A 27,541-nucleotide genomic window follows, 5' to 3' on the forward strand; every position below is an offset into this window, starting at 1 on the left:
TGCCCATGGCAGGGGGTTGGAACGAGGTGATCTTTAAGGTCCCTTCTAACCCGAACCATTCTATAACCATCTTTTACGTTCGTTGCCCGTTGATGACACTGACTTGCACCGACAGCACCGAACTCGGTTTAGCCGAGTGAAAACGAGCACTCCCCAACCCGGCAGACGAGGCAGGAAGCCCCCACCAGTCAGTCTGGGAATCCCGGCGCCCATCTTGCACGTTATTAACCGCTACGCGCAGTTTTCCTTTCAGGAGATGCCATGTTTCCCGTCAGCCTCCCGAGAGGGCGCCCAGCAGCTTTTCCAGGCGGCTCCCGCCGCCGCTGTCCCTCAGCCGCTTTCACGGGCGAGGCGGAGGCCGAGGGCCGTGAGAAAAGGCGGCGGGGAGGCGGACGCAGGCCACCCACAGGACCGCGCAGCGCCCGTATCCTTCCGCCCGCCCCAGGGTGCTCCGCGGCTGGCTCCCCCGCCCCGCCCCTCCGTCCGTTTAACTGCCAGGCTTTAAATCAACGTTCAAATAACCCAAGGGAACCGTGGCGCCGCCAAGACGTCCCGCTTCTGGCGGGGCGAACTCCCCGCGGGCAGCCCCACAAACGAGCTGCGGCAGCGCCGCCCGCTGCCGGGCTCCCCGTGCCGTGGGGTGCCTGATCCGTGCTGCCCTATGCCGCGCTGGCTGCGCGCGCAGCTCCCCCGCCCCTCATGGGTGGGCGGGGCGGCCGGGCGCTCATTTCCTCCTTGGGCGCCATTTTGTAGCGCAGAGAATCCGCAAATAAAGAGCGGGCGGGAACGGCACGCCAGGGAGCCCGGGCGAAGTTGGGGGGGAGAAACGCAGCGGCGACGACCCCGGCTGCGGAGCGTCGGTCCCGGCAGCGCTGGTTGCGAGAGGCAGAGGTGGCGGCAGGCGTGAGCGGCGGCGTTGTTTCACCCTCGATGTGACGGGTGCGGCCCAGGCAACTAGTGCGCTGGGAGAGCGAGGCCTCCGCACCGCGGGCGGGAGGTGAGTGGCCGCGGGAGCGCTCCTCCTCCTCCCCCCCACCCCGCCGCCCCTCTTCCCCGGCACCGTCGCTTTCCCCCGTCGCGGGAGGTAGCGGGGCCTGCGGGGGACGCCGGGCACCTGGCGGTCCCGGGGCGTAAAACCGCGGCGGCGGCTTCATCCCTCACCCCGAGCGGGGGGAGGAGCGGAAGCACTTAGAGCCATTTTGTGCGAGGCCCCGAGCCCGGCCTGGCTCCTCGGCTGGGATCCTCCTCCACCAGCCTTCGGCAACCGCCACGCCCGGGCACGGCCACGGCCGCCGCCCCCCCCCGGGCGCGGGAGACGCGCTTCTCTCTTCCCGTGTGGAAGACGAGGGAGGGCGGCCCGTCTCGGCCCGGCGGGACGGGCACTGCCCGGGCTCGGGGGGGCGCGGCGGGGTCTGTCAAACGCCGTCGGCGAGGCGGGCGGTCGGCGGGCTGCAGCTGCGGCTGGCCGGCGGGGTCTCGGCGCAGGAGGCGGGGCTGGGCGGCCCGGCCTCGCCGTCCGGCGGGGAGCGGAACCTGGCTGCGGACCGCCGTTGCTGAGGCGAGTGTGAAGTCTGCCCTAGCCTGAGTGGTGTTTTGAAGCTTTTTTTTTTTTCTTCCATATTTCGTGAGCTTGGAGCCTACGCTGGGGTTTTCCCCACGGAACTCTTTTTCATATTGTTAAAATAGCTGGCAGTTACTTCAGGTGTGACTAGTAAAGCAGCATACCTGATACTATTCAACTACTTTGTTTCTTAGGTTTTGGTTTTTGTTTTTTTTTAATCCTTAAATCCTGTGCTTTCTAAACATTGCAGTAGAAGGCATACAGAATACTGGAGTTTCCAGAATTAAAACACACTTTCCTCGTTTAAGTTCTCTTCATATTTAAATTGCTATAAAAGCCTAAAGCTTGATGAGCTTACATAAACATTTCTTTAGTGCCCATGACAATGTTATTCTAAGTATGGAATATGGTTTTTATATTGCTTGTTGCCAGGAGCAGATATGTAGAAGGAGTGGCATGTAGCAGCCATCGTTTCCCCAAAACCATGAAAGTGCTTACTTAGGATGGTACAGTTAAGCTGTTCATCGTATAAATGACAAAATATAATTGTGTTAATTCCAGTCACTTATACATGAATGTTGTTTTTGTTGATTCTTTTTATTGTAGAAAATAGCACTTCATCATGCTCTTGCATGATCTGCATAGGGGAGAGATAATCTCTTTTAGAGGAGAGACAAGTGATGAGAATCACCTCTTGCTGCACAGTACTTGAAAAGTTACTGTATTAAATTCAAAGAACCAATGTTTCAGTTGTAATGTTATTGTCTGTAGCATACAAATTCCATCTGCTGATGAACAGAAAGCTAAGGCAAATCACTGTGATCGAGTGATGTAGTCAGTCTGATGCTCTTACTGTTTCTGAAAAACACTGGGGAAAAATGGCAGAAATATATAGCAGTAATAAATTTCTAAGCTTTTGGTAAGTTGCTGTAGGTGCCAAAAAAGCTGCTGCATGGGAGTAGTGAGGGTAAAAGTCACAGATGCAGAAAGAGCACTAGGGTTTATCTGTAGATGTGATCAAGCTAGCTTTTCCAAAATAACCTGTAGAATATTTTTAGACAGTGTGTTTTGTTTTTTCTTAGTGTATGGTTCTGTCGCTACATGTGATGATAGGTGATGGTAAGACAGTAACTTCTGTAATGCAGTTGCCTGTAACCTCAGTCTTCAGCACTTTCCTGTTCTTGTCTGAAAGCAAGAGATTGCTTAGTAAATGGTGGCTGGGTGTAGAGGTTAAGAGTCGCCAGGTCTGGTGCTGCCATAGAGAATTGGATGCTGGAATCTCGTGCAAGGTCTGGAGATACAAGGTGGACTACCCTTAGATGGAGCACCAGCCTTTTATTTCTTTCAGTCATGATTGTGGCAGCTGTCAAGTGTTTACAATTGTTGTATGCTGCTGTAGGGTTCACAAGCCAAGTCTTTGGGGAAGCTCACCTTTTTTGGTGTTTGTATGCTTCTGGTACTTTTCTGAGGAACACACAAATTATGACTTGACATCATCTGGGTACAGTTTAATCAGTGTTAGCTGTAGTTCTGTGGGACATCCAAAAAGCATGTTTCTCTCTGTCAAGGACTTAAATCTTGCTGAGATCTTCAAGACTACTTCCGAACACTGAAGGAGTTAAGATTCTAAAAATCTTTAGGAAAATTATAGTGGGAATGGTAGGCAATGTGAACACAGGGGTCACAAGCATCGCCCCTCTGATCTCAAGTTACTCTGTGCTACTTCGGTTGACTTGAGTTGGGCACTGTCAGTTTGTATTCGTAGCCTCTTACACTTGAATGTATTTAAGGTACATTTTTTGTAAAACAGTCTCAAGTAAGGAGCTGCATCCGGAGCTCAAGCAAAATGCTTGAGTAATTTGTGTGCGAGAGGGAAGGTGGTGATGGGGGGGGACACGGGGGGACGGACTTCTTAAGCTAGGGAAGTGCTCAAGTTGCCTGTGTGTTACTAAGACTAGGAAGAGGAAGCTGCCATTCATCAGTGAGATGCTTCTACTGAATGGTTTTGGAAACCTTTCCCAAGGTTCTAATGTCAGTTTTTATTTTATGAAAGGCTTGGAAGTTGTTTCATCTGTGTACTGTACTTGGTATGGGTTTGTGGTTTTGGTGGTGGGTTTTTTTTTGTTTGTTGGGGGAGGGACTTTTTTTTTGTTCTTAAACCGGGGCCTTATTTGGTGGAGTGCTGTGTACTTATCAATGGTTAGCGTAGTTTGAAGAGGCTCTACTTAATTTGGTGTGTATTTTTGTGTCATAAGACAAACAATTTTAGGATTTTTTTGTCTCAGGATTTGGAGAAGTTAAATCAGTTCACTGGGTGTTGTTATGAAGATACCTAAGGTAGTCTGTAAAAGTCTTTTTGAGAAGATAAAATCTTTGTAGCTGCTGAAGATGATTGTTTTTGTGAACCTAAGTGTTTGCTACCAAGGAGTCGACACATCCTTACAAGCTTATAGAATCTTAATACTATATGCAACTCTTCTGTTGGAAAGCGTATTGCAAAGATGCATGCCTCTCTCAAACCTTGCATTCATTGTTACTTGTATGCTTATCATTTTTGCAGACTCAATTTTTCTTAGCATTTTCTACAACTACAATTAAATAATACGTATTATCCTTTTGAGATAGGGAAGCATGTCCTGTAACTCAAGGAAGTGTGAATATTTAGCTTAGCACAGTACAGTCCTCTTATGCTGCATACACACAAGAGGAACTGAATTTTACAGTGTATCCAAGCCATTTATTTGACATCTTACTTTTCCTAAAAATATTCACAGGGGTTTTAAAACAACTGCTTACTACTTCCTGTTCATTAGAATCTTAAAAGTAAGAGAATAAGTACCTGGAAGAACATGGTATTTTGACATAACCTGAACATTAGTGGTAAAGTTTGCAAATTATTTACTTTTGTTCCAAACAGATACTGAACTAGTAATGTAAATTGCTTTCCTCAGACCCTGATTATCCTCTACCTCATAAAATACCATGTTAAATAGATGTAGGCATATACGAAATGTCAGTTTGATCTAAACAAATATGGACAAAGTTGGGTGGTTTTGCTTAGTTAAATAGGAAAAATTGGTTATTGATAGGCTTTTTAGACATCTAAAGAAAGTTTTAGTTAACTTTCAAAAAAACCGCATCTGACTTTGTATCTAGATTACAGCAACAAACTTGTCATAGTAATGTTTTGTATTCTGTCTCTGCATTGTGTGCAGCCAATATTTCAGTAGTCTAATATTACGCATTAAAAAAAAATAAGGCTAGAACTACAAGTTTCTGATTTGTTCAGTGTTCTTCTACACTAGTAACTATACTAAATAAAACTCCATTTTTTTCCTCCCCCTTTAGAGTTCACAATGACGAATGAAGAACCTCTCCCAAAAAAGGTATGTTTTAAAAATATTTGTGACTTCCCCCCACCCCCCAGGTAATTGTGACAGTTTGATAAATTGTGCTTTTCCTTTTGTTCCATAGGTTCGCCTTAGTGAAGCAGATTTTAAGGTTTTACCTAGAGACGAGCTCATCCTAAGGTAACGTAAAAAGCAGTTTTTCCATCTGAACATTTTAGTGAAATTTTAATGGAAGATAAGTAATCTCTCTCTTCTGTTGTTTTTAACATCTGTGTTCTGAAAAACTATTTGATCTTTTTCATGATAATCTCCTTTGTAAAGGTCTCATCTTGTCTCAAATATTTTTATATATAGTTTGGAGGAAACACTTTTCCAAAGAGAAAATATACTGAACGATATTTTGTAGGAGTTGTTTTCTTCACTTGTAACTTTAGGAGATATGGTTGCTTACATTCCTTGCTAGATAGCAAGTTATTTTTAAACATCAGAAAAATGTCAACTCCTTACTCGTACAATAAGTTTAGGTTTTCTTAGTCCATGCAGTTGTCTTCTCAACATGTTCAGATAATGACAGTAAAATGTTAAAATTCATTTTTCATTGCATGGAACTTGCATAAAGAGATAAAGAGCAGCCTTTCACCTTTTAGAAACTTAAGTGTTTTTCACCATGGAAAAAATAATAGGCAATCCTGTCATACAGTCCACCTATTTAAAGAAACCAGCCCAAGCCAATTGTCTCTGTATACCTGAATTTCCTTATTTTTAAACAAGGAGCTAACTAAACTAGATATCTGTGGGTCATCTGTTTATCCGCTGGAGTAGTTTGTGTGTGCATTTTAGCACATTTTAGCATTGACATTTTGGCATTTTAACTCTTGGCTAACTTTTAAGATATTAGCACTATTAGTATATTTCAAGTTAAATATTGCTATTTCATAGGACAAAGACTAAACTGTGTAGAAAAAATGAGTACAAGTGCAATACTTAAGTATATGAACAACTGCTCCCTCTTCTGGGAAAACTGTTCTGCTAACTATTTCTGGGGTGACAGTTCTTCCCAGGGGAGTCAACATAGTCTGTCTCTATATGTTCAAAACTGATTTTGGGTTTCTTCTGAGTATGTAGTCTTTTGGGTAGTAAAGGATAATGCATTTAAACAGTAGGAAAAAATGCTTTTTTGATGTTAAGTGGTTTAGGCCTTGTGAATGTTTTTATAAAAGTTTCCATGCTCAGTATTATTCCTGTGAATAGAGAACTCCTAAGTCTGTAAAGCTATGCCCTTACTTCCAGCTGTGAAATTCCTGTCAAAGTATCAAAGCATAGATTCTGTGCCACTTGCTTTCTGATTCATATTGTGAAAATAATAATAAAAAAAGGCTTCCAGCTGTAACTCGCAACGATTTAGACTTATGCAAAGCATTTGACACTGTTAACACATGACATCCCTGTTTCTAAATTGGAGAAACATGGATTTGAAGGATGGATCACTTGGTGCATAAGGAATTGACTGGATGGTTGCACTCAAGGACTTGCGGTCAAGGGCTCGATGTCCAAGTGGAGACCAGTGATGAATGATGTCCCGCAGGGGTTGGTATTGGGACTGGTGCTGTTTAATGTCTTTGCTGGGGACATGGACAGTGGGATTGAGTGCACCCTCAGCAACTTTGCTGACAACAGCAAGTTGCGTGGTGTGGTCAGCATGCTGGAGGGGGATGACGCCATCCAGAGGGACCTGGAGAGACGGGTCTGTGCAAGCATCATGAAGTTCAAGGACAAGTGCAAGATGCTGCATGTGGGTCTGGGCAATCCCAAACACAAATACTGTCTGGGCGGAGAATGGATTGAGAGCATCCCTGAGGAGAAGGACTTGGGGGTGTTGGTTGACAAGAAGCTCAACATGAGCCGATAGTGTGCGCTTGCAGCACAGACAGCCAACTATCATGGGCTGCATCAAAAGCAGCATGGCCAGCAGGTCGAGGGAGGTGATTCTGCCCTTCTACTCTGCTCTGGTAAGACACCACCTGGAGTACTGCATCCAGCTCTGGATCCCCAATATAAGAAGGACATGGACCTGTTGGAACAGGTCCAGCGGAGGGCCACGAAGATGATGAGGGCTGTAGCACCTATGCTATGAGGACAGGCTGAGAGAGCTGGGGTTGCTCAGCCTGGAAAAGAGGAGGCTCTGGGGAGACCTTATAGCAGCCTTCCAGTACCTGAAGGGGGCCTACAGGAGAGATGGGGAGGGACTCTTTATCAGGGAGCGTAGTGATAGGACAAGGCGTAATGGTTTTAAACTGAAAGAGGGGAAATTTAGATTAGCTATTAGGAAGAAATCCTTTAGTGTGAAGGTGGTGAGGCACTGGAACAGGTTGCCCAGAGAAGTTGTGGAGGCCCCATCCCTTAAGTCTTGAAGGCCGGGTTGGGTGGGTCTTTGAGTAACCTGGTCTAGTGGAGGGTGTCCCTGCCCATGACAGGGGGCTTAGAACAAGATGATCTTTAAGGTCCCTTCCTACACAAACTATTCTGTGGTTATATTAGTTGTTACTGTAGAAGAGCTCCGTTTCTAGCATATATTCAAGTGAGAATGTGGTGGAATACACCCAAGGAGGTGAAGTGCATCAGCAACTAAACTGCGTATAAGGTCCTTTCCAACTTTAACCATTCTATGAAGAGACAGGAGGGAATTTGCAAATGACACCTGTGTTGCTATGGAATCTTCTTCTTAGTGTAGACAGTGTAACTTCTGCTCTCGAAAAGGCCACTTGTTTGATTTAAGGAGAAAACTGTCCATTACACCCAGAAGTGGAAACTTAAATGCCATTTTGGCCACGTCCGTTTTATTTGTTTGCATTAAGCAGTCTACCAACACTGTTTTTTCTTTGAATGGGGTGTATATTTAATGGATTTATAGTAAATTCACCTTTCATCATGATTTCGCATAAAACTAGCAATTACTACACTAACTGCTGTCTTTGTAGGTTGGAATTAAATATCACACTATTAGATATATGTCATATTTTAGTCAAAGGCATCTCACTACTTTTAGACATAGAAGAGAACATGTTGACTGCTACTGGATTGTCTTAAGATTTGAAATGCATTTGGTTTTGTCCATGGTTTGGTGAGGCAAATGCTTTTTAAGATAGGGGCATGTGTCATCTGCTTTTGGTCTTTTAGGTAATAGATCATCATTGCTTCACAATTGCATTGACAAAATACATGTGTAGAAACTATTAATTCTTTTCTGTCAGTTCCTTTGCCATGAATCTCTATTTCACTGCTCTTTTCCATGAAGTACGTAACTTATGTTTGCTCATTTTAACTTCTGCTGTTGACTAATGTGAGCAGGATTACCAAGAAGCCTTTCAGTCCGACCTTTTGGGTATTTCTGCTTGTCTCATTACTTGTTGCTGTGGACTTACTTCCTTCATCTTTCCTCTCCCTTCTTTAATGCAGTAGCTACTTAGCTTGACTGTGTATGACTTCTGTAAAGGAAGAAGAGCCAGGAACATGGTAACAAAGCACTCTGTGGATTATAAATAAAAATCTGATCAGCATTGCCCTGATTGTTTAGCCTAGTGGTTAGTCTGTAGAACACTGAAGCACCCTGATTTATACAAGCAGTTCTGAGGAAATAGTGCTTTTACTGAACTTCAACCAACATGGACTTATAGCTAGTCACTTTTTGGAATGGCTCAGATGCAATACTGTGTGCCCTACCCCCGAAGTGCTTATCATTTATTCTTGGAAAAAGTGAGGCCTGGATCTCAGCATAAAAAGTGGGTGCTCCAAAAAAAAATAGTGGTATTTGAAGCTATGGAGTCTTAAAGTCTGCTTAATATTTTTAGAGAATGAAGGGAACTAACTAACCTACATAATGCTGCTCAATTACCTTCCGGTTCTTCTGAGACTGTAAGCGACCCCTTGAATGTAAATCAGATTCAGGACTCTCTTCCTAGTTCTGTGTACAGCTCTGTCTCTATTTTTTTGTGCCCTTGCAAGTAGCACTTTTGTGAAGCTCTGTAGAGTGTCACTGTTTAGCCATCAGATTACTGACGTGAACTACTGAACAGATCAAGAAGCTAATATTGAGTGGAAGTAAACTGTTTGGACAGAAAGGCTGGCTTTTAGGCTTTGTCTGTTTTTCCCACTCAAGTTCGCTGATGAGCTGCCTGAGTCCCCTACCAGAAGGGGCAGTATGGAACAAGGAGGTCAGGGCAGCTCTCACATCTGCTTAAACCAATGCATCTGTTAGATTACATGTGTGAAGAGAACTATTTCTTTCTTGGATCTTGGGAAGAAAGGATTCAGACTTAAGGTCTGGCAAGCAAGTTCCTATAAATCACTGGTTTATTAAAAGAAGCTTTTGCAAATATGTGCAAATTCGGTAGTTTAACCGAAACCTGGATTTTTACATCACTGTAAGCGTTGATTTTTACCTATGTCTGTTTAAAAAAAAAAAGTTCAAACTAATGCAGGCATTATGCGTAGATGAAATCTGGTGGAAGGGATATATCATCAAGTACGGCAAGAATACTTCCCATAGGGGAGTGCTTTCCTTCTGCAGTTAAAGATGTGGTAGTAGCAATCTTCAAATTTTAGTTCTGACAAAATTGGGGGAGGGGGGAGATATTTCTGTTTGTATCACTACTGATTCTACTGATTTTTTTAGAATATATTTCTTTTACTGAACTTTAGAACCTATTTCTGGACAAAAATCTTTTCCCTGAAGAGCCTGTAAATTGAGATAGCTGGAAACATTTGAGTTATGTCATTTTTAGGAATGCTATTTATGTGAGAACTTCTGTAATCTATCAGAGGTGCTTAATGTGTTCTAATGTCTTTTGGGAAGTCACATGTTTTTATGCGGAGGATTACAATATTTCAGTTTGCATTAAAGTTTCTAACTGGATCTGAAATGAAGATCTACTCTGTGGCATGTGGTAACATCTGTGAGTCGACTTTTTCTAACCATTTCCTGATAGCAGCAGAGCCTCATAGGGTAGGGGCTTTTTTTCTTGTGTGTGTGTTTTGGGTTTTGGTTTGGTTTTGTTTTTTTTGACTTGTAGCTCTGAACCCTTGGACCATACTGTAGTTGTGCTTGGTATCTGAGATTTCTAGATGATACTACATCCATTGCTAGATTAGCCTCAGGTTCTGCTGTCTAGTTTCAACATGGCATGGCTGAGATTCCATCACTGAGTAAAGAAATCATTACAACATTCCACAAAGTTGCTGTCCTTGTCACCTCTTTCAAGCTCTGTGTGAAAACTTAGCATGTGAGATTCACATAATGGGAATGCAGGCTCACCTCTGCTGTGTATGACAGCAGCTGGGAGTCCATATTACTGAAAAAAGTATAGAAGCAAAACTGTTGTGCATGGAGATTTGGTTGTACAATCTAAGACCAAGGTTGTGCATCTGGAGATACTGCCCTTCTGGTTTTCTCTGAGAATTGTTCATTTAGAGAATGGTGTTACAGACTCAAACACCATTCATGTAGTCATTGGAGACCTAGAAATACGGAGTTTTACATCTGTTCTGTTTGATTGTAGTAGCATCTGGTCTTCTCTACCAGTGTAGACTTAATAAACAGAGAAGGAGGAATAAACACATAAGAGTTAACAATGTTAGAGCTGGAGCACTAAAAATATTGTTAGTGGTCTTCAGCATATTTGTTGCATTTTTTAAATGCTTTATTCTGTCGTAGTTCCTTCCTTTTTATTTTCTTTTGCTTAACTTCAGAAGCTGCAACTTTGTAACTTCAGCTTTTCAAAGATCAGAATTCTACTTTAATTCCCTATGTTAATGATCTGTGCTACTACTGTAAAAAAGGGAAAACAATCAGTGAAATAAACTGGAAAGACAGTATTTAGGAAAATAGATTATTAAAGGCACTGAACAAGAAAAGTTACTGTAAGAGGAGACTTAAGAACTTAGAAATTAAAGTCTTAAGTCAGTTATTTTAATTTTCACTTTCTGTCTATTATCAGGGCTAACAAAAAAGACTGTTTTTAAATTACCTAAAACTTGTCAAAGTATATATAAATTAAAAAAAATCTTTGTTTTTCTTCCTTTAACTTGATCTCATGAATGTTTTTAAGAAGGTGTCTTGTTGATGTATTTGGTAAATGTTTTGACATGTTAGTCCCCAGGATTATTGAGATTACTACAAAAATACATACATATCAGATGAAGAATCAGAACTGCAAGTTTGGTTGAAAAGGAAACAGTCCCCTTTCTGGTATAACTGGTATAACTACTTAACATGGACTGCCAGTTCTAGTGTATTGTAATACACTTCTGCTTGTCTTGTTCACTTGGTGACAGACTTAATGCTGTATTATGGTTTCTGTTACAGTATTTCATTTGAATTGTTCTGCTTTGAGAATGAAATGTATCTTAGGTACTTTACACAAAGAACTAAGTAGTAAGTGTTTGATACCAATGTTTGTCCAAAATAATACAGCAAGTTTTAAGATGCCAATTTTAAGTGTTGTAATGCACAGCTTCCTTCTTATCCTTCTGAAATGCGAAGCGGATTTAACTCTTCCATGACTAAAACCCAGAGTTGTCTTTTATGCAATTGTGTAATTCTCCCTTGCATTTTCTGATTATGGTATGAAAGTATGCTCTGAAAGTTTAGCAATGAGATGCCTTGATTTAATAAACTGAGCTTCAGAAAATTCTTTTTTCTCTTGCTGTCTGCAATAGGTGGAAACAGTATGAAGCATACGTGCAAGCTCTGGAGGGCAAGTACACCGACCTTAATTGTAAGTTAGCCAAGTTTCAAAATGGTACGAGTTAACAATGTTTCTATAAAGCAGAGTGTTCAAGTAACATCTGTGCTCTCTAAAACTGGTAGAAATAAGAGGTAATAATCTGTGTCTGTTATTTGTCAGAAAAAAGTCCCTGTTTTTTCTAGTGTAAGTTTTTCAGCCTTTCCCAACTTTCTCAGCCACTTATTTTCCTTTGCAGATCTTACACAGCATCTAAAAAGTCTGGTTTTGCACCTTTAGGACCATCTGTACCTAGAGTACCGGGGGGGAAAACATCTCAAATTATAACACCGTGAATAGGTGTATTTTCAGGAGTTTTCCATAGGAAAGGTTATCATCTACCAAAATACTCCGTGAATGTTTGTGCCTTCAGTAGTCTCACAGGATTATAAATGTGGGAGGGGGAATAGTTTGTAGAGGTAAAAATCTAAAATGGGTCCTCAAGTAATGTTTGATCTGGTTAGGCAAATTAACTATTTGATTATCAGTTTTATGTGGTCTTTAAAACTTGGTCTGTACTCGAGTCTTTCAAAAGAGAATATGGGAAAAACATCTTACTCTTAAATGGGAAAAGCTGGATATGTTCTGGAAGTGACTGAATCACCAGCCCTAAGTCACTTTTTAAAATTGTGTTATCAGCTAGAAATGGGCTCTTTCCTATTTTTAGTCTAAATACTTACAGACTTAGTACCACTGAGTTTGAAGGATATTTTTCTGTCAGTCGAAACAGATGTCCTCTACCTTGTCTCTACCTCTTACATCCCTCTTCTACTACGACTCCATAATGTTTGAGTTTTGGAGAGACTAAAATATAGGAAGTTGAGACTAGAATATAGAAAGTTGATTTCATTCCAATCTCAAACTGTCCTAGCATAGGTAAATAAGTTGTTTTAACGTTCCCAGTTTCTCAACTTTGGAAACTGTAATACAGACTGTAGTAATCAGTATTACTGAATTATCTGCAAAGAATTATTTAGAAATAATTGTCCTGAAGCAATCTGTGATGTTCTTAATTTACATTCACAACAGATCATTCTCAAGTAATTAGAAAAAACAAAAATCTTTATTATATATTCAAGCTTTCCATCATTTTCCATGAAAAGTATCAGAGTGAACACATATTGTTTGTATAAGGCTGCCTGCATGTGTTCCTGTTTGAGTAATTTGGAAATGTGCTGTGCTGCCTTCTCTCATATTTCATGTATCAACTTTAATAAATGTTAATGGATCAGAAGAATTCTAGTTGTGACTGAAGTGCAGTTTCGGAAGTTGTTAAATGTGTTACTGTTTACTAATGGAGTGTTGAGACCAGTTTGAGGATTGACCACAAATGGCACTGTTTTACAGACTGTGGATTGTGTTTTGGATTTGTTGTTTGTGGATTGTAGACGCCCCTCCTCCACCCTCGCCTCAACATTTTTTACAGCTAGCAGGACAGTTCCAACTTCCTGAGTTTCAGACTACAAGTAGTAATAGTATTTATTTAAGCAAGCAATTTAAAAGTTATTCTCTATATAAACATGGAAACATTTTCAAAAGTTTAGTAAGCCTTAAGGAAGGATCAGAAAGATGTTCTTAAAACCAACTGTTGTCAAGCTTTTCTAATACTTAATGATTTTGATCTTTCTTATTTATGCCTATTATAGTTATGCTTATTGTAGTCATGCTTATTTATGACTCTTTTGCTGTTTCTGAATTTGGTTTTTAGATTCTTTTAGCTGTATTAAAAATTGTTCATGAGAGGATACTATAAAACATGCTTTTTATATGTTATTACTTGTATTAGCTAATGATGTGACGGGATTGAGAGAATCTGAAGAGAAGTTGAAACAGCAACAGCAAGAGTCTGCCCGAAGAGAAAATATTCTGGTGATGAGGCTGGCAACTAAGGAACAGGAGATGCAAGAGTGTACTGTAAGTGTTTAAAGAGGATAACTGTTTTCAAACTTACAAAGATAACCAGCTTTTGAGCCAGTGCCCGCATGCTATGTTTTCCGTATATCTATAGCATCACATTTTCTGTGCTTAAAGAAATGACAGAGCAGTTAAACTTTTACTGAATTAGTAAAGATCACTTCTTAAAGTTTGCTTTTCTAGTATTAGTTATTTCAGTTGATTTCCAGCAGCAATTGTGCTTGGAAGGACTTCTGCTTCAGAACCAAGCTAGTTCTTGCATGAGCCATGCTTACTTTTTCTAGCATTTATCAGCTGTGCATATTTACCAAAAATATTACTTCTGACTCTCATTGGATACAGGAACAAATTGAAACATAAGGATAAGATTGAGGTTACTGGGTTTAATTTAAGAGGTTTTTGGCTGATATTTATATTAAATTTGGATAACAAGATATTTGTAAGCCTCTGCATCCATTTGGCTAGGTAGGTGAAAGAGCTACTGACTTCCAGAGGGAGTTCTTTTGAAATTTGGCAGACCTACTTCTCAAGGTTTCTGGTATTCTTTGTACTTGAATACCTTTTTTGTTGTTGTTTCTCGTTTATTTCTGTGGGTTTTCTGTGACTTTGTTTTCTTCTGTGTTCAGTTTTAGTTTCTTGAAACTATCTTCTACCACTGTTGGACTTTTGATCTTCTTTGGATTACCTTCTTAACATAATTTTCACCTGCTGCTTTAATTTGGAAGTTCCTGAGAGAAAATTGTAAAAAGCTTCTTATTGCTAGTTTTTGTAATAGACTCCTGAGAGCTTCTCTTACGAAAAATACAAGCTCTGTGCAAAACTAATAACTAGTGTTGTAGCTTTCCTTTGTTAATTTCTTTTAGCCTTCCTTTCTTTTTTCCTGTAGGCTTTCAGAGCTGTCAGGTATAGTAGTGTGACACTTAACTGTATATGTTACTTTCACTGTTCTTAAGACCTGTTGGCAGCACTCCTCCTAATGCAGCCCAGGATGCTAATGAAGATCTGTTCTGGTGCTATACCTCAACACTTCCCTAGCAGTAAGACTACTTGATCCTGCTTCTCTTGTTAGTTTTACTGATAAATTCTGCTATAAGCGACAGCAGTAATAAGAGTTTTGTTCTTTTGAGCTTCTGAGCATATAGCTGAAACAAAAAATACCAAAAAAAAAAAAGAAATGCAAATTTTCGACCAAAACCAAATCTATTTGTACTGTTTTCAGCTTTCTTCATCCCCATTTCTAAAAGAATGAGTTAGACAAAAATTAGACTATGAATTTTGGCAAGATCATGAAGACTACAGGATTTTTGGCTGCACTTTGTTATAGATTTTCATAGCTGTGATGCATAGGCTTTCCAGAACATCTGTTTAGAGCTTTTATTAATTTCATTGTACTTTAAAAAAAAAAAAGGGGGTGGGGGCAGGGGAGAACCCACCAAAAAGAAACAAAAACCAAACACACACAGGGGGTTTATATTTTTCCAGGTATTGGCACATAAATAACATCAAAGATGTAATCTCCTTCATAGTGCATGGAGGTAGGAAAATGCGTCCTTGAAGGAAGGGGGGTAAAAGCTGTAATTGAGATATTGACCCTTCAAAGTGTTTTCAAGTTTAAATACGCTTAGTTTCAAGGAGCTCTGGAGGACTGCTTGTCTTTGTATTATTAGATAGTATTTTTTCCAGTAAAGTAACAGTAGCAAAATAAATCATGTTGGATGAGATGCTAAGCTATAGGCTGTTAAATCACTTCTTAAATGAACCAAGTGGTAAGTTGACATGTCTGATTTCTAGTCCATGAAATAATTTTTCTTTATTCTTAGCATAGTTAACCATTTTTTATAATCCATATTTACATTTGGCAGTTATTTGTGTGTGAGTTATTTATCTGTAAGCATTTAATGTTTTCTGTCACATCTTAATTAGAAAAACTTGGCATCTGTGGTATCATACCATACCATATTCAAATGGTCGTAGTAGACACATACATGATTTTTCTGATTACTGATGTGTAAAGCACCTTTCTAGTTAAAATATGCTAGCTCTGTTTTAAAATAAGGTGTGATGGATTTTTTTTGTTTTAGTTGCTGTTTTAATTTGTACCCTTCTTTTAAAAACAAAATCTACTTTAGCTTGTAAAAGTAACCAGTCGTCTTGGGAAGTGTAGGTGTGCATGTCAGAACAGCAGTAGCAGAGTCGTCGTCCCGATGCTGTCTCAGTACTCTTTTAGAAGAAACAAGATGGTAGTTGAGTGCATAGCTCCATTCTTTCTCGTGCTCATGCTGAGTCTAGCAGCAGAATATATGGGTTTCTTTTGAGCTAGGAGCTTACTGAGAGTCTGACTGGTGTTGCAAAAGTACACCGCATAGTTAGCGGTGAACTAAACGGCTAGATTGAAGTTTAGGTGTTTAATACCTCATGTGCCCTATTGTCAGCAGAAGCAGCCTTGAGCTACCTTCCCCCTAGCAGGAAAAAACCCATGAAGAGATTGCTGCTGTTAGGGAAGTGCAGGTAAGATATTGGCTACTGTTTCTACATAAAGCACTATTTCTGGCAGAGGCAGTGATGAAGTTATCGCTACTTCAGGAATGGGCTTCACCACTCACCACCCCCCCCCCCATCCCCCAAAAGCTACTGCACAGCTACTGTAGGTCAATAAGTGGACAGGCATTTGGAAATATTTGCTACTCAAATTGGTTTTTGCATGGAACAGATGACAATGAGGGAAGCTTCCTGTGGGTGCAGTTGGGCTATAGTACCTAGATAGTCATTAGTCTTAATAACCTACTTGTGGTTTTAGGTTACAGCTCTGTTTTTTCTCTTCGTTATCCAGTTTCTTCTACCTTATAAGAAGGATATATAGTTGTATTTCTTTAGATTGTTTACATTTTTTGTTAAGCACCTGTGTTCTCTTTTTTTAAATTCTTCATGTCAGAGGGTCTGTTCTTTGCGGTGTCTTTGGACAGTTGAAGCTGAAAGGATTCAGATGTTGCCAAGAACACGTGAGAAAGCAGAGGGGTTGAAAATGTTATTGTCTATCTTAAAAAAAGAAAAATCTACCCAAACAAAATCCTACACAGCCTGATGTCCTCTAAATAGACTACTTCCAGTGTTCTCCTGCCTTTGGTTAGAGCAGAGAGAAAGCTGATACCAAGGTTTTTTTTTTTTGTGAAAATTCATCCCTATTTGTCCATCTGACAGCGTTTGAGAAATACCACCTAGTGTGTGCTTTCATGTTTGGGAATATGAACAGCCAGTAGACATTCAGAGTGTTAGAGTGCATGTCCTGGCGTCTAGCATTGGATGTGACTATTTCTGTGTATTCAGCTCTAGCTTGAAGTTGGTCCTGGCTGCAGTCAAACTCCTCTGCTCCCCACCCCTTGCCACCTGGAATATCAATGGAAAGAAAGGTGTACCAGAAAGTATTTAGAGGGAACAAAAATGAGAGGCCTGGACTGGCTAAGCAGGAAGGTGAATGGAATAAGGAATTAGGCAAAAGGGTTAAGTGGTGCGGGCTTGCTCTGGAGTGGGTCATATCGGGGGGAGCTTGATAGGTCTGGGTGGATGGCAAGCCTGATAGTTGAGAACTCTGGAGTTAAAACTGCAAGAAGGCACTTGTGGAGGGATAGAGAAAATTTTGAGTTGGAAAAACTGGAGGAATAAATGGTCTTTCAAGTCTGGAGAGGGAATGAGCAAGGGTTGTTCAGCTTGAGTAAATTCTCGCTATGCTGATGGTTTAGGAATGACAGTTGAGGTGTTATGTGGAGCCTATGCAAATGCTCTCTGCTTGGCCTAGGAGATAGAGATGAGATACCCTAATGAGACTGATAAATAACTGACACTGTACAGAATCAGCTGGGTCCTCTTGCGTGGTGTAGTGCATTTCTGGCATGAGTGAGGAGCTGGTGGCAGCAATTCTTTGTCCTACTACTGATCCCAGAAATCTGTTACAGTTCTTAGGCTGGCAGTATAAGAGGGAGGGAAATGGGTGTACCTAAGACAGGGAACATTCTTTCTTTTTTCCTCAATGATGCCTGTCTAAAAATAGCTTGGGAACCATCTTCCCAACATAGCATAATTATTCTTGGACTATGTTGCCAGCTGGAGTGTCTGTATGTGTGCAGACATCTGTTAAACTAGCTGTTTCACCCTCTACTAGTGCTAGCCCTAGCAAAGTATTGACAGGTTGTTGAAATACTTCCAGTAGTGCAAGTGATGGGAAGTTGGTTGGATAGAAAAGATATATCAATAAAAATAAAGTAAATGGATCTTTATTCAGTGAGCAATGTTTTGTGCATTCAGTGAGGAAAATGACACACAGGGTTAAAATGTCATGCAAGAAGTGGATGAAATTTGGACTTCATGTTTCTAAGTAACATTTGTAGGTGGGTTCTTGAGTGCTTTATTTCTTTAAAATATTTTTATGCAGTGCTTTATTTCCTTTATATTTCTTTCTGGAGAAACAAAAGTTTGTCTATTTAAAATTTGAAGTATGATGGTTATTCAGGTTTTTTTAAGTAACTAAATATTTTTATGTTGATAATATCAAATTAATGTGGTGTCAGTGGAAATATTTCAGTATTTCAATACCTTTGAAATCACTTATTTGAAATAAAATCCAAAATTGTTACTACTTAACAATATATAAATTAAAACATGTTGTCCTCCATCAAGAAGTGACTGAGGTCACTACTGCACATTTTAAAGGTAAATAGAATGTTTGTACTTATACTTTCTATTTAATCCTATTTAAATACATACAAGTTTTGATGAATGCTATTTTTAAAAGAAATTGTCTCACAGTTACTCCTTCTGAAATTTTGACTGTATTGTAAGTCTTCTGGGTTATAAATTATAAAATTGTAAATCTTCTGGTTTGTGGTTACAGCAAGAGAATCAAATCCAATCGAAATGTGTTCACTTGATAATATTTCTGAATTATTTTATTGAAAAATATAATGCAAACTTGAAACATAAGCGACTTTGCAAAAAATATTGGAAGTTTGTAAAAACCTCTTTAGTAGTTCCTTAAAAATACTACCTGTGAATATTAGCTGTGATGTTCCATAATAACTTTCACTGAAGTTACATGGAAATTAGCTATCTGTTTTAAGCAGGTAACAAGCAGATATAAAAGAAATGAGGCATTCTAGTGCTCCCGTCACTGCTCTGGCACATGTCAACTGACATGGAGAAACCAATTTGAAGCAGAGAGAGGGAAAAAAAGAAAATCAGCCTTGAAAGTTCAAGCTTAGCAGGTAGTGGGACTGGGGATGATCTGAATATGCACATCGGTAGGGTGCAGGTGGGCAAAAGTGATTTTTATCTTGCCTTTTTCAGGTTACAGTGTTGAAAGAAGGCAAGCTTCCTTGCTGTTACCTTTGGAGTGACTTTTTTTATTTGTGTCTAAGTGACTTCAAAATTTTACTTCATGTTATATGAATAATGGTCTCTTTTCTTATTTTACACAGAATCAGATTCAGTACCTCAAGCAAGTCCAGCAGCCTAGTGTTGCCCAACTGCGATCAACAATGGTGGACCCAGCCATCAACTTGTTTTTCCTAAAAATGAAAGGTGAACTGGAACAGACTAAAGACAAACTGGAACAAGCCCAAAATGAACTGAGTGCCTGGAAATTTACGCCTGATAGGTAAACAAAACAAATACTCCCCAGTCAAGACTTCCCTGACAGTCCCACTACGAGAATGCTATGGTGGGACAGCCAAGTACTCGTTTCCACACCAAGACTCAGACGTTTTGAGGCAAAAGCCACATTCTTATACTGTCCAGCTTGTAATGCTTAATGTAAAAATTATCAGATGAACCTTGTGTTTCAGCTTTTTTCTCCCCCTTTGCTTCAGAGGCCTGACGGCGTCGGACTATTCTGAAGAAATGGCCATCTTCGAAAAAAAAAATCTTTTCTAGAACACGTAGACATTTGCAAAATTGTTCTATTTGAAGAAAATAGAGGGAGAAACAGAAGTCTTAAGTCTGTGGCACACTGTGTCTACAGACAGTTTGGAGGAGAGAGAACCTAGAGATTATAAATCATGAATTGAACATGTAAAATTCCCGTAAAATGTAGAAGTGGAATATGCTTCGCTCTTAACCTTGAGCCTAGTGACTTAGAGACACTGTAAGTCAGTTTTGCCAATAAGACTGTGGACTTCCTGCTTGTTCACTGAACTGCTGGGTCAAAACTCAATGAGGTGAATTTTGTGTTAAAGAGTTTATTTGCTAACCAGTTTTGAATAGCCATGAGAGTGCTATTTGATATTACAACAGTGGTAGTGTACGCATTTGACTGTTTAGCCTTTGGGCTCTCTAGCACCTGATGGAGCCTTAAGTCAATGTTGCTAAATAATGAACTGTTTTCTGGATGGTTGGTAATACTGTGGACGCCTCAAAATTAGGACTGTACGAAAATGTACGTTCTATCTAATTGCAGGTTTAAAATTGTTGGACGCAATATATATTTGATCACAACTAGCATGTATAAGAAAAACTGGTTGTGATAAGTATTTCACTGCATGTTTTCATGCAGAAATGACAATTTTCTGATCTTCTATACTAAGAACTGATCTCAAATGCTCAATTCAGAAGGCACACGATGGCAACTGTCTTCAGTGTTGGTGGGGTGTTTTTATTCCTTTGTACACCTGTTTTTTTTTTTTTGTATTGCACTTCTATATAAAATGTGCCTTGAAATAGTTGTAATATATAGTTCAAGGAACACTACTGGTTATACTGTTGTATTGTGAAGCTCCTGGGATGAACGAGAATTGAACAGGTTGTTATTTCTGCATTGTCTCGTTCTCTGAAAACAAAGTCAGTATTTTAACAAACCAAAAAAACCTTAAATGCATGCATTTTCCTTGGTGGAATCAGTGAAAGGAGCCTTTGCTACTTTATTGATGCTTCTGTTCTGTTGTCCCAAGTTACTTCTAAGAGTAGTGATCTGGGACAGTTGGGAGTGGCATGTCTGAGGTGTGTAAAGCAAAATGCAGATTTGGTATAGCATTTGTGTGTTTATTTTTTCCTTAGCGATTTGAGTTCTATTTAGTAATCTGAGGTTTTGATTTTCAAAACAGTTGGGCAACATTTTATGACTCAGTCTGATCGTAGAAAATTCAATTTTAAATTAAAAAGAAAGACATCCAGCTGTCACTGAAGGTGATGTATTCTAACTGTTTCCATGACTTTTATTAAGATGGCATTACGTATTTTTAACTTGGAAGTATCTTAACTGTTTGTGCTTCATATGATTAATATGGGATTGAAGAGTAGTGTACTTATGCAGGTTTATTTTTTTGCATGAGTAATGACTTAACAGCAACAGAAAAACCAACAGAAAAACTTTACCTTTTAAAAAGTGATACATCTGGGATGATTTTGCTATAGCAGTATCTAAGATTTTAATGATCTAGCATCAAAACAGAGGTAAGACTTGCATTAATAAATTGTTAATGTGTTACCAAGCCATTTGTAAAACTCACTATAATGTGCGGATAGAGGCATGCCGTGCAGATTGCTTGTTTAACTTGGAGTTCAAAAAATTATTGAATACGTTTAGGGTTGTTTTCTTAAGTCCTCAGGCTCTAAATGTGTGTGTACAACTGAGGAGAGACAAGTTAACTTACCACTTACTTTCAAGCAAAAGTATCAGAAGAAAATGTTATTTCTGTAGCTACAACATACCCTAATATGCAACATAAAAATTTAAGTTGGTGTGAATGTGCATAATTCATATATGCAGTAGCTGGAATACAGAAGATTTGACTTATTTCCTGGTAAATGATTGAGGCTGTCTTCATTAACTGGGTTAAGATGTGATTGATTTTTATTTCTGGAAGGGTAAAGAAATGGTGACTTGTGAAATAGTTACAGGATTTTTCATTTCTTTGCATTCTGCCTCCCCTCCCTCCCCCTTTTAATGGCTTTAATTGTCCATCCTTCTATGCAACGACTCTTATGTCACGGCATCTGACCTTAGTTTTTGAAACAGATGCTGCTGCTGCTTTTCAAATCCCGAACTGGTGTTCTTAGGGTAACATCTTAACTGCAGCCCTAAGTGGTCGGTATTAGTTCTGGGCCTTAACCGTAGGTAAGGGGGTTACAGCATAATCATTGCTGATGTCTGGAGGGAGAAATAAAAGGGTATGTAATCAAAGGAATGGCTATGCTAAGCCATTTCAACCATCATTAAAACAAAGAGTATACACTTGTATTAAAAATCAGTAGAAGTGTCACTTGCAGTAAGCCTAGTACAACAAACACTAGTCTTCTGAAATTTAACCACTTATATTCTTACAGGTTTTGTTGCATGTATGTTCAAGAGGATTTGTGAAAACAATGCCAAACTTAATTTTACAGCTGATAGAAGTTATTTTAGTAATTACTGGGTTTTAAATTCTTGCATGTGTTGTCTTTTTTGTAAATTGCACGGGGAGGTTACTTGGTGCCGTACTAGTTCAGAACATCTGGAAAAACTTTTATGGGAAGAAATAGCATTATAGGTAACTATGCAAATTTCTATACAGGTAATAAATACTTTACACTTTGGCAGGAGTTAACATTGAAGAAATTAATGGGATTCTAAAATTGTCCCAGTTCCAAGCTAACTGGTACTTGCTGATTCTACAGTTGACACTGTTTTATGAAGAGAAGAGCATTAAATGACTTAAGCGCTGTGAACTTCTTCAACTTGTAGTGGTGATGAATACAGTAACAGAAATTTGCAAATGGCTAAAAATCATTGCATGTCTGCCTAATAACTTTTGGGATATGTCACATTGGTTATCTCCCAAGTGGTCCTGCTTTACACAGAATGAACATCTCTAAGGAAACTTGCATCTTAAGTGTGCGACTTGGACTGTATTAGGTCAGCACAATTTAAGCTTCAAGGACCTGGCATTGGACATCACATCAAGAAAGAAAACAGGTTGCTGCCTTTAGCAGAGTTTCAGGCTTCCAGGACTTTCCACAGCCAGATTCCTTCTGGAGCAGCCCATCTGAAAGATTTGGGAGAGTCAGTCGGAAAATGTTAAATGGGGCAGAGTTGGCAGAACTTAAGTTGTCTTAGGCTTGAATGCTCAAAAGGTAGTTGATAAGGAAATTATTAAGTTCTTTTGGTTGGGTATTTTGGTTGCAGGAGAGAACCGTGGCTGTGAATTGTAGCAGAAATTTCCTGTTCTACTTTTTTAATCCTCAAAATTTCTTTCAGTCTTCGTCACTTGTTTAAAAGCAAACAAACAAAAAATTAGAAGACCTTATTGGTCTTGAAAAGTAATGCAAATCCTGCCATTGAATTCAAAATAAACCTGTTCAGGTTTGGGAGGTTGTTTTTTTTTGGCAGAGCTTACACTTCTGTAGAAAAGAGGACAGCTTCGTTATGTTGCTGAGCCTATTAAAAGGAGAACTGTTTGTGGTTCCTGTCCTCACTTTGGCAGACCAAGAGTCTTAAAGGACGTCCATTTTTCTCTTTTATGGAGTCAGCTGTATTGCCTATATATTAATTTGCATACTACTTCCTATAATGCTTTACAAAGCAATTTTTATCGTGAAGATTAAAGATGTGTAATGTTACACATATAGTAAAGAAAATCTTGTCAGTTCAAAATATTTTTTCCATGCCTCTTTCCCATTTCTTTCAGAAACTGGACATCCTGATGATCATTACACATGATCTAAAATCTGTCACTCTAAAGGAAGTAGATGAATAATACACTCCTTCCTTAATTTCCTGCCAGTTTCTAACTATATTTCACTTTCTCCTCACCATGCAAGATGTGCTTAGGGAAAGCTGACCATAGAAATCATGAAACAGACTGTGTATGTTACTGTCAAATACATAAATTGAATTGAAAGATATACATCTAATTTTTTAAACAAGAGTACCTGGGCAGCATTCAAAAGAATGCCTAAGCCTCTTAAAGAAAAATGGATGTCACTATGAAAAAAAGAACATGGGATTTAACATTTTCCCCCAATCAGCTTTTTTCTTTTCACCCAAATTTAATTATTAAATTTTACTAGTACAATGCATGAAGAATGTTTTTGTTTATAATTGAGTTTACATGTGTAATTTTTATGCAGTACTTGATCTTTAAAATTACAAAGCACATCTTTAATCAAATACTTAACTCCATTGAGAATTAGCACATGCAAGATTGTGCATACTGATAATCCAGATGTTGGTATCAAAAAAAGAACAATATGCTTATTCATATTTGCAGTAATAAAACTTGCCTTCCACTTTACGGGACAGCGGCAGAAGATCAACTGGCATTGGAACAGCACGTGGTAACTATAGGGAGACTTTCTGCTATGACAATTATGTTGAGGCATAATGTTCCTTGAATTGTGACATGCAGAAATTGCATCTCCTTTTTGTCTGTAACTGTGATTGAGGAAGAATTACTGAAGGTTTTGTATTCATTTTGTGATAGATGGCTCTTTCCTTTGCAGCCAAACAGGCAAAAAGTTAATGGCGAAGTGTCGAATGCTTATCCAGGAGAATCAAGAGCTTGGAAGGCAGCTCTCCCAAGGACGTATTGCACAGCTTGAGGCAGAGTTGGCTTTGCAGAAGAAATATAGTGAGGAACTTAAAAGCAGTCAGGATGGTAAGGGATTTTTTTAAGAAAATGGAAGCTGCCTTGCACTTCTGCTAGTTTAATTTCCTGATGATACACATACTGTAAAACCGTCTTTGCTAGAAGGGCAATATTGAGTAAAATATGACAATTGTAAGTCTTCACTGGTAGCCTTAATTTAAAAAAAAATTAAAAAATTACAAACTTAACTTTGGGGGACTGGTGGGATTTGCAGCTCTGGTAATGCAGTATTTGAAATTGCCAGATTTCATACTGTAGGCCTTGCTATTTAATAGGGAATATTTAGACTGTACACGTTACTGGTGAATTGGTAAGATGAAAGTTGTTAATGTTGCGTGAAGCTAAGCATGCACTGAGAACAGAATGCTGCTTGTTGACTGACTCATTTTGAAATTATTTTTTTAAAAATCTACAACTCCTTAATGCCTAAGAAAAAATACTTTTTTTTTTGCTTAGGTAACTCAGATGAACTAAAATATGTCATTATTGTGTTCACAGTACAAATTTTACAGCATTATAAACCTAAATTGAAGTTACCTATAAACTCTGACCTCTTGCATAACTTGAATGGAGGGGAAAATGCAAATTTAAAAAAAATTCAGTTGAGAGTTCTGCATAGAATCAGTGGGTTTTTTGGTAGAATGTTAGAGTAGCTTATCTGATTATTAGAGTAAGTCTTGGGACACGAGCTATTTAGACATCACATAAACATGGATATATTATTGATTTACAACTGAAGTCAGTAAGATCTAAGTGTGACATATCCTGTATTTTTTAAGGGTAGATTTCCTCCTCCCCCATAGGATCATACTTTTGAGAAAGTAGCAGTATAAAATAATATATAATAACCAGGATTCTTAAGGTGAATGATTCTTTCTGTAATGACATGTTATTGGAATAGTTACCCTTTTGCTTCTTAAATACTATTTAGATAATGCACTTTGGCTAAATTTATCAAGTTCATAATTGAAGCAAGCATGGACATTCTTTAAAGATTTCTGCTCTTGAATACAGTGTAGTAAAGCAAGCTCCAGAACTGAGATGTGTTCTTTGTCCCAGTTGCTTCTTCCCAATAATCCTGCAATAGCAGTTTTCCTAATAATTTTTTTCTCATAGCAAGAAACAGTTTAATTTCATGACTTTTTGCAATAACAAGCAGTTTGCATTTTATTTGGTCCATCATATCAATGGTGCAGTTGAATTGAAGACTAAGGGAGTCAGCGTTTCTTTTAATGTTTTCAGGTAAAATGTCTTTTGCTCTGAAATGCAGTCCTAATGGTAAAGTCTTTTTTCTTGTTACACAACTACTAAAACACCTTATGGAATTAGTTAACAGTTTTGTTGGTAAGAAAGTATCTTTTTTTAGTGTCCCATTATGCAGAACTTAAAGGATTAAAAACAGTTAGAACTGAAACTTCCTTGAAATGTGACTAGAATCTTTTTTTGTCACTGAACAGGCTTTTGTAATTACTCAGATTCATTATATACAGATGTGGTTTATGGTCGCTTTTACAGTATTTCTGCTAAGGTTTTATACTTGAAGAAAAGTACATCTACTTGCAAAATACTAATTGCTGGAGTTGAGTTGTTCTCCCAATATCCTCCTTTTTTGCCCAGAAACTTAACTACTTCTCATGTATTCTGAGTAGCAGTATAGAAAGTATGTTAGATGATAGTTACGCATTTCCTCCTTCAGAGGCAGAGTATCAAAACTAGTGCATACCTGATGGCTGAAAAATTGTCTGTTGAAAACTTTCAGCATAAAATGCTGAGTTACAGGATTTTAATTTTTTGTTGTGTGTCTGAGATTCAAGCTATATATGGGCTATTAAGTATTTGCAACAAATGTGTTTTCTTTATATAGAATTGAATGACTTCATCATCCAGCTTGATGAGGAGGTAGAGGGTATGCAGAGTACCATTCTAGTTCTTCAGCAGCAGTTGAAGGAGACTCGCCAGCAGTTGGCGCAGTACCAGCAGCAGCAGTCCCAGGCCTCCAACCCAGGTACCAGCAGGACTCCGTCTTCTGAGCCTACAGACCAGGGAGAGGCTGTGGGCAAAGACTGCAGCCGTCTGGCAAACGGACCAAGCAATGGTAGCTCCTCCCATCAGCGGACGTCTGGGCCTGGATTTTATAGGGAGGGTAGCGGCACGGAAGATGACTTCCCGGCTTCTCCAGGGAATGGTAATAAGCTGTCCAACCACTCTGAAGATAGAACTGGTAGAGGAGGTGGTAGCTACATAAACCAGCTCAGTACTGGGTATGAAAGTGTAGACTCTCCCACTGGCAGTGAAAACTCTCTCACGCACCACTCAAATGACACAGACTCCAATCATGATCCTCAAGAGGAGAAAACAGTGAGCATGAAAGGTAACAGAACTGTGGGTTCTCGTCATGTCCAGAATGGTTTGGACTCCAGTGTAAATGTGCAGGGTTCAGTTTTGTAACATTTTTCTGCAACGTTTTTATACAGTGTCATTTAAATTGGGAGAGGATACTGTCCAGAAGCCGTTTAAATTAGTGCATACTTGTCACAATTTTGCCTTTTTGTGGGTTTCTTTTTGCTTCAATACCTCTGCCACTTTGGAAATTTTAACAGTTAATTACGTTGAATGTTGCTAAAAGGACATTTGTGTAGCTCAAGTTATTTTTATATGAGTTAATGTGAAGTTGAAATGGAAATTATTTCCATAAAGTATAACATAAATGATGTCTGTACAAATCTGTGTATATCTAGAACCTGTGCTGTGTAAGGGCATTCTTACTCATACCGTTATACTTACACCACCTTCAAGATTTGTCATAATAGCTGTGGGTTTATGACTGCTAAGTTTGCCCAGTACAGTAGTTTTATCACTAAAAGATGGACTTACTGAAGGAGTCCTGTAGTAGTTTCAGTGTTAATTACAGTTTTTCCCACCATACATCTGTGCATTTTCTCCTTAGGTGACCGAATGTTTATGAATTGTGTGCATAGTTACTCAGTTTTTAAGAACTGTTGTATCCTGTTTATGCATATTGCTCTGTGACTCCAATATTATCTTACCTGTACTGACCAAACCTAAATAAAAACTTTTAATAATGTAATTTCCTCATTGTTCTGCATTGGCTTACGTGGCTTATTCATATGCAGTATGTTTACAGTACTTGCTTTTTTTTATTGAACTTGTTCCTGTGTCAATCCTGTCTGATACAGCTTATGCCAAATACCTGAAGTTACAGGTGTGTACTATCATACTAATTTCAGAGCAGCCTGATAGTGCATATTCTGCAGCTTTTATCCTTATTGGCAGATAAGGGGGGGAAAAAAGTTAATAGAAGTAAAC

At 39.1% G+C, this 27,541-nt stretch overlaps 1 protein-coding gene across 3 annotated transcripts; it reads left to right on the top strand.

The window, feature by feature from the left end:
* The first annotated feature begins 709 nt into the window (after nt 1–709).
* Nucleotides 710–27,302, top strand: WTAP (WT1 associated protein). Of its 3 annotated transcripts, none has more exons than XR_012586189.1 (9): nt 710–997; nt 4,910–4,947; nt 5,036–5,091; nt 11,626–11,684; nt 13,477–13,604; nt 19,073–19,251; nt 19,463–20,028; nt 24,069–24,223; nt 26,079–27,302. XR_012586189.1 is itself a non-coding variant. In XM_074580334.1 (8 exons), the coding sequence occupies exons 2-8, from the start codon at nt 4,918–4,920 to the stop codon at nt 26,660–26,662; spliced, it is 1,191 nt and encodes a 396-aa protein (XP_074436435.1). In that variant the 5' UTR covers nt 710–997; nt 4,910–4,917; the 3' UTR covers nt 26,663–27,302. The 3 variants fall into 3 exon arrangements, 1 of the variants encoding a protein (XP_074436435.1); XR_012586190.1 differs by having other exon boundaries at nt 19,463–19,810; XM_074580334.1 differs by lacking the exon at nt 19,463–20,028.
* The last annotated feature ends 239 nt before the right edge of the window (nt 27,303–27,541 follow it).

Source organism: Larus michahellis, chromosome 3 (genome assembly GCF_964199755.1).
Source record: "Larus michahellis chromosome 3, bLarMic1.1, whole genome shotgun sequence".
In the NCBI taxonomy this organism is placed as follows: Eukaryota; Metazoa; Chordata; class Aves; order Charadriiformes; family Laridae; genus Larus; species Larus michahellis.